Raw genomic sequence first — 11284 nt, 5'->3', positions numbered from 1 at the left:
TGCTTGGGAATCCAAAAAGTGCTCGTTATAAGCATAAATTCGTTACAAAGAATTCGTTTCAAGCATTTTTTTTAAGCATGAAGAAAGAGGTATTCAGTTGGGAACTTAAAACTAATACGTTATAAGTCAAAATTCGTAACTAGCGTGTTCGTTTTAAGTGGGTTCGACTGTACGGTACAGTAGAACCCCCTTTTTAGAAGCTCCACCGGCAAATTCAAGAAAACAAGAAGAGCAAACGCTCGATCGAGTCACTTTCGCAGTTCTGAATATTATATGAGGCATCAGATGGACAGGAAGAAATTGCTATTCACAACACAATGAGTCACGTTCACATAAAATTTGAGCCCGGTCACTTTTATAGTTTCCGAGAAAAGCCCAACGTTAAGTTGTGTGTTGCCGAACAGAAAAGGCTAGTTATCTCCCTTGTTTTTCTGATAACGTTCGTAAAAGGCTACAGATGTAAATACTTTGATGTAAAGAATAATCCTACAAAGTTTCAATCACATCCGATGAACTTTGTCAAAGATATAAAATGTCTAATTTTTCCTTTGACGCTGACCTGTGACCTTGAAAAAGGTCAAAGGTCAACGAAACCATCGTTAAAGTGTAGAGGTCATTGGAGGTCACGACTAAACAAAATATGAGCCCGATCGCTTTGATAGTTTCCGAGAAAAGTCCAACGTTAAGGTGGTGTCTACGGACGGCCGGCCGGACGGACGGCCGGCCGGACAGACTAACACTGACCGATTACATAGAGTCACTTTTTCTCAAGTGACTCAAAAAACAGGTGTTAAAAAGAAGAGAGTCTTAGAATTGGGGTAAATTTACAATGGTTATTAACAGAAAATCTGAGGAAACAGGGTCTTAAAAGGGAGGGATTCTTAAAAGGGTGATTCCACTGTATTATCTAAAAGACAAGAAGAAGACCTCTAACAAAGACCGATCACTTCAGGTCACGACCCCGGGACAAACTATGAAGTACAACCTAGCGAAGAGTAGCTTTGGTCTGTTAGGAATAACTGTCACACGAAATCAAATCTGATAGGACTGGCAAGTTGACGATTTCCTTTCCAGTATTTTTACATAAAAAAACATGGTTAAATACTGGGTCATGACAATTGGTCAAACCATAGTGCAATAATGTACATGTAACAGTACCTTTAAACTGTTAGGAACAAAATCTTAAATGTAAAAATGCACGTTAGCAATTTCTTTCAAGTATTGTTTTATAATAAATACCGGTAGAACATTGACAATTTCAGGTTAATGCCAAAGTACAGACTATAAATTAACAGGTACAGTGGAACCCCCCCCCCCCCCCCCCCCCATTTAAGACCTCCTGAGTTAAGACTAATCCTCACTTTTATGAACATGTTTTCTCAGATTTTTTGTTCACGTCTTTAAATGTACCCCCATTGTAAGACTCCCTCCTTCTTAAGACCCGATTTTCTCAGATTTTTCATGTCTTAAAAGGGAGGTTCCACTGTATAAAAAAACCTACAACTAAGGTTAGCTCTAAAAGTCCTTATTCAATGTGACCATACACATACTATCATCATTTTGTGGAGTGGTAGTGTCCTCTTCTGAGTCATTGGGAATAGAAGGCCTCTTAATCTTGCGGAAGACTTGCGCAAGTTCCGAATCTTGCTGATTCCCTGTTGTGGGGGCCGTCAGATCTCCTACACTGCTGGCCTTTTTCATCTTGGTCTGAAAAGGATGCAGTGTGAATGTGAATAGTAGATTGGTGTGCTGTTTGTTCTGTTTTAGACCAGGAAAGACTGACTGACAGAGAGGTGGACAAACAGATAGATAGACATAAGACAGAAATACGGACAGTCACACTCACTGATTATAATGCTTTCAACACTTACACGAACAACTGCTATCAACACATACATGTAAATGCAAATCTGTGTGCACGCCAACACACGCATACACACACACACTCACACATGCAAACACACATGCACACACACACACACACACACACACACACACACACACAGAGTTTTACTCTCTCTCTCTCTCTCTCTCTCTCTCTCTCTCTCTCTCTCTCTCTCTCTCTCTCTCTCTCTCTCTCTCTCTCTCTCTCTCTCTCTCTCTCTCTCTCTCTCTCTCTCTCTCTCTCTCTCTCTCTCTCTCTCTCTCTCTCTCTCTCTCGCTCTCGCTCTCTACCCACCAGCATTCCTCTCAGTTCCATCATAGCAGACCCATCAGCTGTCGTTTCATCAGGACATGAAGGCTGCAATGATAGACATGTGTCATTGACTCACATTTAACACAAATAAAAAAAGAATGTTTTTTATGCTTTTTTCAGCATAACAAAAATTACTAACACAGAGTGATAGCTGTTATATTCCTTTTGATAAAAGAACATCTCAAATTAGACAAATCCCGAAAAAAACTATTTTTGTTTGTTTGTATTGACTGTGGAAGACTTGCGTATAAGCATGAACACTGATCCGAAGACGAAACTAATAAACAGTGCTTTTCACGTCATAACGTTGGACGAGGAACGAGCACGTGCACAGGAAGATGGAGCCCAACATAGTCACTATGTCAAGTCACAAAAATTCCAAGCTGGAATGTCTTTGGTAAAGTTCTGTGTCACCTCCATAGTGGCACAGTTACTTCAACCATAGACCTATATTATATAGGTCCCTGCTTCAACACTCTTGTTTGCCAAACATGTTTTGTCTGAATTATATTCTTATCCTTATCATTGGGTATTGTTAGTCTTTGTATTCTCAGTTCAATGAAATGTTTGTTACATCAACATTTACCAACTTGTTTGTAATTTGAGTTAAATGGAGAAAATATTTGCCCACAGCTTAATTAACTATGTTTTTATTTTATTTTATTTACTTATTTATTTTTTTACTTTACCATCCGCAGAGTACCCAGACAAAACAGGTTTTCCCAGACAAACTGTGATTCTTTTTCTAGTGAAGTGAGACAGTGACAGATACGCAGAGGGATAGTAAGAAAGAGAGAGACACACAGGGGGGGGAGAGAGAGAGAGAGAGAGAGAGAGAGAGAGAGAGAGAGAGAATAAGAAAAGCCTCGCAGCATTAGAATGAAGAGTTGAAAAAGAAGAAGAAAAATACCCGTCGTTGTGGTTGAACCGCCCGTTTCAGCGGTTGTCCATCTTTGATGCGTTTCATCATCTCTTCCAAGGCTTGGCTGTAGCCGTCACTCACTTCTGCCCCTCCTTTCTCCACTGGTATGGAGTAATCAAACCAAATACATCAATAGCACACACACTCAACAGGGTTGACTAAGATGGTAACCTATTTGACTTGATTTGTATCTAAGGATTTGTTTAGAAGGCATTTCGTGCATGTATGTTCGGCAACTCCCAGAATTTCAGTTTAAATAACCTTCTTTGAAAACACCTTCATTTTTTATTTATAAATCTGAAAAACACCTCCTTCTTGACAATCCCTCTCCTGAGACTCACACATAGCCACTCTCCTGCAGGTACGGTTATTATGTCAGCAAGCTCTATTATCAATTCATTATTCCTGTTATTATTCATACAGCAAAAAAACCACAGAAACAGATTAAAAATGCGAGGAGTTAAAAGAATTTTTTTTTTGACAATAATGGAAATTGTTTGAACAATTTGCAGGGCATTCTAAGCTCAGCTACATGTCAAATGTAATAAGCCTTACTTTAAAAGAAAATTGTGAATGACAACAGAACAAAAATAGATATCTCACATTTCTTTTTGACCTCTTTCTTCTTCTTTCCTCTGCTGAAAATGCTGCAAAAAGAAAACAGGTCATGATCGTAAAAGCTTCCTGAGTCAAGCATGTCAGAGTATTATGCAATATATTATGATTAAAATCAGTGACTAAAGAATCTGTGCACATACACACTTTTTGACCTCTTCATATTTTCCTTTAAGACTTCAGAGTCTCAATTGCACAGTTAAGATTTTAAGACAATGGAATCGCCATTTTAATTTAAAACCACAAACAAAAAATCTGAGAAAAGTAGGTCTTAAAAATGAGTAAGCTTAAAAATGGAGCTTTTTTTTCAGAACTTACAAACAGAACATCTGAAAAGGCAAGGTTATAAAACAGGCGAGTCTGTAAAACGGAGTTTCGCTGTATTTCAAAAAAGCCAAAATAAAATAGCACAAATGCTGACAGACAGAAAACAAACAGGAAGACAGATAGACAGTTTTAAGGCCACTTGGACTCGCGAGATCCCAAGGGGGTAGAATTCAGTGAGTAGAACAGAGACAACGAATATCTCAGCACTATATGTAGTGACATAATTTCTTAGTGCACTGTTGTCAAACTTACTTTAACCTCTTGGACGGGGGAGGAGGTGGTGGGGGTGGTGGAGGTGGTGGTGGCCTTGTCGCTTCTTCCAGCCTCTGTTCCAGTTTTTCGTCTGTGAAAATAGCGTCATAAAAATATGTTAAGTATGCTAAACAGGATATTCAGTCATTCAAATCAAGAATTTTAAAATGATGAGCTTCTTTGATTTACTAAAGTGTGCTATAGCTTTTATAATAATGAAAAACTGCGAGAAACATTTCCATTAATCACAGATTAACTGTACATAATTAATGTGTAGTAGCACATTTTCTTTCATTAAAAAAAATGCAAAATAAGAAAGTTTTAGTGGTACTATTCTAAAGTACCAGCACAGACAGACAGACAGACATAAAGACAGACAGAAAGACAGACAGAAAGACAGGCAGGCATTGTACCAACACACACACACACACACACTTTTGATCCTAAACCCCTTTACAGTGTCCCCCCCACACACACACACACACACACACACCCACTTTAAGTCCCCAAATTAAGACATTTCCCCTATTTTACACTTTGCTTTTTCAGTCACATTTTCTGCTCATAACTTCTGTACCGGTAAATCTACGTCCATTTTAAGTAAACTCCTTCATTTTTCAGTCACATTTTCTGCTCCTAACTTCTGTACCGGTAAATCTACGTCCATTTTAAGTAAACTCTTTCCTTTTTCAGTCACATTTTCTGCTCATAACTTCTGTACCGGTAAATCTACGTCCATTTTAAGTAAACTCCTTCCTTTTTCAGTCACATTTTCTGCTCATAACTGCTGTACCGGTAAATCTACGTCCATTTTAAGTAAACTCCTTCCTTTTTCAGACCTCATTTTTTTTCAGACTTTTGGAGGCCTTAAATAAAAGGGGGGTTGGGGGTTCTACTGTAAATGACAGTACTCACACTGCGTTTGGATGGCGCCGTACTGAGAGCGGAGGGCTGAGTTTTGTTGTTCCATCTCAGTCAGCTGCTTGAACAGGGAATCCCTCTCCTCTGTCAGCGTAGAGTTTTCTTGCTCCAGGTTCTCCAGGGAGTCTTTCTGTCGCAGTGCCTCCACCTCCTCTTGTAGCTCTTTGATCTGAAATTTCCATTTCCATTTCATTTCCATTACTTTATTGTCCCATCGCTGGGAAATTCAGGTCGCTTCCTCCCAGTGGAAAGCTAGCAGCAGCGGAGTCGCGCTACCCAGGTGTCTGCGTGTGAAATGGGGCAAGGTAAGAGTTAGAGAGAGTGTCTGATGTGTCACAATGATCAAATGTTAGGCTTTGAGTATGACGGCTTACTAAAGCCAGAACGACATAATTGTAATTATCACATAAAAATGAGTAATTAACACGTGAAAATTACAATAATGTTGTGAAAATAACTAATTTTCACGTGTTGATTACTAATTTTCTTGTAAAAAATACTAATCTTCAGTTTTGGCTAGCTTCCTGACGGATTGCAAGAGTCAAAACTGAAAATTAATCATTTTCACGTGAAAATTAGTAATTAACATGTGAAAACACTAACTGATAGTGTTAACTACTCATTTTCACGTGATAATGGTAACCCCAGGTTTTGGCACTACATGTAGTAAGCCGCCATATTTAGGTCCTCATTGTGTTGTTTGTGACTGCCGAGCGAGTTTCTGGAACATTTTTCAAATACGTTTATTTTCTGTACTATAAGTGTTTCTCTGTCTGTCCACTTAAAAGACCACTGGGTTGAAGATCAGTGACCGTAACGTTTTGTTCTGTCATAATTAAACGTTCCAATAACATAGCTTTCTTGTTGTTTTATGATGGTCACACTCACAGTATGAAAAAGAACTGTTATACTCATGTAGTAGCTAAGTGCATGAAACTGACTCGAACAACCTTTTAAGGCAAAGCTGCCAGTCAAACAGGAGTTAGTTTGGGCTAAATTCATTGAACAATAAAAGTCTGCCATGTGAACTCAAAGCCTGAAAGTTTTAATCAGAGCATACAGGGGTACCTGCGATGAAAGGACACCCTTGAGAACAGCCAAAAGTGTCCCTTCATTGCAGGTGACATTACACGACAGGTATATTTTAGTAGAAATAAAAGACAAATGGACAACAGATGGAGTCCTTTTAACTCTTACCAGTTCGGGGGTTTTAGGGCATATTTTACAGTGCTGTTGGTGCCTACTTGCCGAGTGGCTATCTGGGGTCATATTCTAAATGAAATATAGAAAGTTATATATCAAATGAAAGGAAAATGAATAAGCTTTTCATATTTGCAAAGAGAATTGTGCTATCTTTAAAGGTAAAAATTTTATGGGGGTGACAACATGATTTTTGTTGAAATTTGTACGCCCATTTTTTGGAACACGTGACAAACACAAAGAAGAAATTTTTTTTGTGTTCAGTTTATTTTAGATATGCTGCTAACTAGTCTGTTTGGGCATTTATTTTACATAACATAGCAAAGTTTTATAGAGTTTTGCTGATAAACAAAAAAGTTATTGTCACCTGAATACCCCAACCCAAATTTCAAAGTTGGACGTTTCATGCCTAAGGCCCCCCCCAAAAAAATATTCTGTTTACGGTATCCTGACTGACCCTATTTTTTCGCGCGACCCTAGACTTTTGTTTGGCATTTGGTAAAAAAAAAAAAAAAAAAAAAAAAAAAATTGAAAAAAAAAATGTGCAAAAAAATTTTGAAAAAAAAAAAAAATTTTGAAAAAAAAAGAAAAAAGGGGGCTTTGTTTTTTGGCAAAATAACTTAAAAATATGTTTTGGGGAAATAAAATTTTTTTTTTAAAAAAGTCCCGACCTACCGACCCTATTTTTTTGGCCTATGTTACCGTTAACAGACTTTTTTTGTTTTTTTGCCTAATAATGCATTTCTATAAATAACTTATAACAAAAACCCAGCTTGTTTCAGTCATAAAGTGTGTCTTAAATATGAGTTTATCCACTGTCCAACCCATCCAATGTAAAAAAATAAAATAAAATAAAAAATAATTAGATAATTGGTCAGTGGAAAACTACAGGGGGGGCATCGTAAGCTTGCTTACGATGGGCAAGGGAGCGAACTGGTAAGAGTTAAGGGAGGTGTCCGCTCATCAGAGGGGCCGTACATCGCAGGTACCACTTTAGCTGGAGACAACAGCAGTCAGACGCACACAATTGTCACGTCTCACCTGCAACCATTGAACGTTTGAGCCATACTGAAATAGCTCAGTGCTCAAGGCCGGCAGACAACTCTGCAGAGCAGCTGCTGTTATACTGTTATATGAAGTCTTACATCGCGCGCGTATCTCCAGACTCGGACTCAAGGCGCAGGGATCTATTTATGCCGTGTGAGATGGATATTTTTACACAATACATCACTCATCCACATCGACCAGTAGATCGCAGCCATTTCGGCGCATATCCTACTTTTCACGGCCTATTATTCCAAGTCACACGGGTATTTTGGTGGACATTTTTTATCTATGCCTATACAATTTTGCCAGGAAAGACCCTTTTGTCAATCGTGGGATCTTTAACGTGCACACCCCAATGTAGTGTACATGAAGGGACCTCTCATCCGAAAGACTAGCACTTGAACCCACCACCTAGGTTAGGAAAGGGGGGAGAAAATTGCTAACGCCTTGACCCAGGGTCGAACTCCCAACCTCTCGCTTCTGAGCGCAAGTGCGTTACCACTCGGCCACCCAGTCCAGTAAGTGAAAGGGGGACTACTGCGTCACCCTGTCACACTTACATAATTATCTGCACACTGGTCATTCAAGCTTCATCCGTCTGGACATAGTACCCCCTAAGTGAAGACTTCACCCTTTTTTAAGACCTTGCCTTTTCAGATTTTCGGTTCATTACTTCTGTAAATTTACCTCCATTTTAAGACTCCCCCTTTTTAAGACACACTCACATACATAGCACTATTTACAAAGGTATCTTCTACAGATACACCTTGGATCCTTAGCCCTCCTAACTCTATGTTTCTAACTTTGTGGAAGTCTTCATCGTACACCTTTAATCTTAGACCCGTGTCTTTCGTACCTGTAGTTCGTACGTTGCTCTCTGTTTCTCCACCTTGGTGGTGAGATTCTCCACCTCTATCATTGCCTCCATCAGCTTTCTGTCTGACCCCACGTTCATCAGCAGCATGGTGCTCTGACGTTTCGCTGCCTCCTTCTCTGCAAACAGCTGCACACAAAAAACGTGTAATAAGCCTAAAGTAACATATAGTGGAATCCTCCTTTTTAGACCTCCTGATTTAAGATTCATTCCCTTAAGACATTGCTTTATCCGATTTTCTGTTCAGAACTTCTGTAAATTTACCTTCATTTTACAACCCCCCCCCCCCCCCCCTTTTTTATTTTAAACCTAACTTTCTTTCTTTCTTTATTTGGTGTTTAACGTCGTTTTCAACCGTTCAAGGTTATATCGCGACGGGGAAAGGGGGCAGATGGGATAGAGCCACTTGTTAATTGTTTCTTGTTCACAAAAGCACTAATCAAAAAATTGCTCCAGGGGCTTGCAACGTAGTACAATCTATGACCTTACTGGGAGAATGCAAGTTTCCAGTACAAAGGACTTAACATTTCTTACATACTGCTTGACTAAAATCTTCACAAAAAATGGACTATATTCTATACAAGAAACACTTAACAAGGGTAAAAGGAGAAACAGAATCCGTTAGTCGCTGGGGAGCATCGGGTAAATTCTTCCCCCTAACCCACGGGGGTTTTTAAACCTAACATCCATTTTGACATTCCCCACTTTTTTAGACCTTGTTTTCTCAAATGTTCTGATCATTGCCTCTAAATTTACCTCCACTTTAAAACTCCTGCCTAATTTTCTTTTTCGATTTTTGGGGATGTTGAGGGAGGAGGGGAGGCGGCAGGACGGGGAGTCTGAGCCGAGAAAAATGATGTCGTCTTTGTCTTGATTCCATACTCGGTATTCAGACGTTCTCCCCATAACCTGTATATTACAAAATGCATGTACATACCGTGGCTGCATATCTCTCTGCCTTGTCACGACAGACGATTTCCTGTTCGTAGCTACCCTTCAGATGTTCAAATTCTTTGGTGGCCATGTCGGAGGCTGCACAATTAGCAGAAAATAATAATAATCACATGACGTAGAAAACACAAGGGCATTCATTTTTAAAAATTATTTAATGACGCCGATTATAAAGCAAAATAACCCAAACTGACTAGCAGCCGATTGAAAAGAACCACACACACACACACACACACACACACACACACACACACATACATTTTCTGCAGATAAACAGGATGTCTGCAATTAGGCGATTGACACACACACACACACAAACACACACACACACACAAACACACACACACACACACACACACATTTTCTGCAGATAAACAGGATGTCTGCAATTAGGCAATTGACACACACACACACACACACACATTCACACACACATTCACACACACAAACACACACACACATGCACACGCACACACACACACACACACACACACACACAAATCAATGACATGTATTCACAAACCGCTTGCAAGTCGTTGTAAGGCATCTCTATGTTGCTGTAGGGAATGTTTGGTATGCATAAGCTCAGCTTTGAGACTTTCATTCTGAAAAGAAAACAAATCACAGATGAGATTTATTACAAGAACAGCAAATTTAAACCAAAAAATGTTTTATGAATGCCTACTGCTCAGACAGCATTAAGGGCTGCCTAGACTCCCACTAGAAGACCCCCCCCCCCCCCCAACCATCCCCCCCCCCCCCCCCCTCCTCTCCTCTTGAACGTTTCAGTGTTTTACTGACTGCCAGTGTCAAACGTCATCCCTGCTCTATCTGAAGGACCAGGTCAGAGTCAAGTTTTCTCCGTGACTTTCACAGAATCAACGACATCAACGGTTGAACTACTTCCACAATAGTAAGCTGGTAAATAAAAGTCACTAATAGACGATGTTCGGAAATAACTCTGTCGGGCTTGTATGGCTTGTGAAAGAGTGAACACTCGAGGCAACCTTTCCCACGTGACATCATAGGCCTGTCACTAGCGAGGGGTGTGTCTGAAACACGGGGACAAGGAGCCCACTTGGAAAGTTTGCCTCAATAAAAGCAAGAGTATTCACTCTTTCGCAACCTGTGCAAACCCGACAGTTATTTCCGGAGTTCGTCTATTGATAGGACATTGTGCCAACTATCTATTGATAAGGTATTGTGCTAACTAGGCTGGCTACAAAAATTATTTTCGTCACGTGGCAAATTCCTAGTTCATAAAGGTGGTTTGAATCCTAGTACGCCTTTCCGATGTAAACATCTTGTTTGTCAGTCCATTAAAAACCGGTGGGTTAAAGATGTTGTGAACATTTCGTTTTGTCACAGTCTATAATTAAACGTCAATAAACTTAACCTTTCTTGTTTTTTTTTCAATATTATTTTTGATTCTTTCCAAGGTAGGAAATCTCAAAGGGTTTCTTTAAATTTGTATGTAACTGTGATGAATTTGTGATAGTTTACACATAAGAAAAGAAGGAAGCAATTATCTGTAAAAAAAAAAATAACAGGCTGACTTCAGTTTTGCAAGATTAATTCAAATATTCAACGGGTATAGCGAAAAGGTGGATTCTGAACTTACCTGGTAAGAGTAAGTTGTGTTCTTGTTTTGCTCGATTTCAAAGTCTTCTTTACATTCTTTGAGTTCCGTCGTGAGTCTGCCATTGTCCTCTTCCAGTGCTGCACACACACGCACACACACGCACACACACTGACAATGCAATTGTGAACGGCGGAAAAAACAACCCAAGAGAGGTGAGAAGTTAGTTGCATCGACTAGGGTTGGTGAAAGGAGCGAGGTGCTCCCAAAGAAATAAAGAAAACAAGAGACATGACGAAATGACACGAAAACACAGACTGACGCCATGACAGAAAGGCCAAGGAAAATACCGATTGCTAACTACTGGAGAAAAAGCACCGTGAGAGAGAGAGAGAGAGA

At 39.6% G+C, this 11284-nt stretch overlaps 1 protein-coding gene and 1 long non-coding RNA gene across 2 annotated transcripts in view; one reads left to right on the top strand and one right to left on the bottom strand.

Annotated features, from left to right (window-relative positions):
- LOC138982131 (shootin-1-like) overlaps window positions 1–11284 on the bottom strand; it is a gene marked incomplete in the record, with an annotated part of 36090 nt that overhangs the window by 6845 nt on the left and 17961 nt on the right. Inside the window, 10 exon segments of the mRNA XM_070355350.1 lie at window positions 1551–1707; window positions 2180–2242; window positions 3108–3220; window positions 3723–3766; window positions 4314–4404; window positions 5229–5403; window positions 8338–8484; window positions 9293–9387; window positions 9830–9911; window positions 10928–11025. Coding sequence (XP_070211451.1) covers window positions 1551–1707; window positions 2180–2242; window positions 3108–3220; window positions 3723–3766; window positions 4314–4404; window positions 5229–5403; window positions 8338–8484; window positions 9293–9387; window positions 9830–9911; window positions 10928–11025 — 1065 coding nt within the window.
- LOC138982137 (uncharacterized) overlaps window positions 8674–11284 on the top strand; it is a 129321-nt gene continuing 126710 nt past the window's right edge. Inside the window, exon 1 of the long non-coding RNA XR_011460793.1 lies at window positions 8674–8718. This is a non-coding gene — a long non-coding RNA (uncharacterized lncRNA). The remainder of the gene's footprint in view (window positions 8719–11284) is intronic.

Source organism: Littorina saxatilis, linkage group LG12 (genome assembly GCF_037325665.1).
Source record: "Littorina saxatilis isolate snail1 linkage group LG12, US_GU_Lsax_2.0, whole genome shotgun sequence".
Taxonomy (NCBI): domain Eukaryota; kingdom Metazoa; phylum Mollusca; class Gastropoda; order Littorinimorpha; family Littorinidae; genus Littorina; species Littorina saxatilis.
The sequence above is the reverse complement of the archived record's forward strand: the minus strand, read 5'-3'. Positions and strand labels throughout refer to the sequence as shown.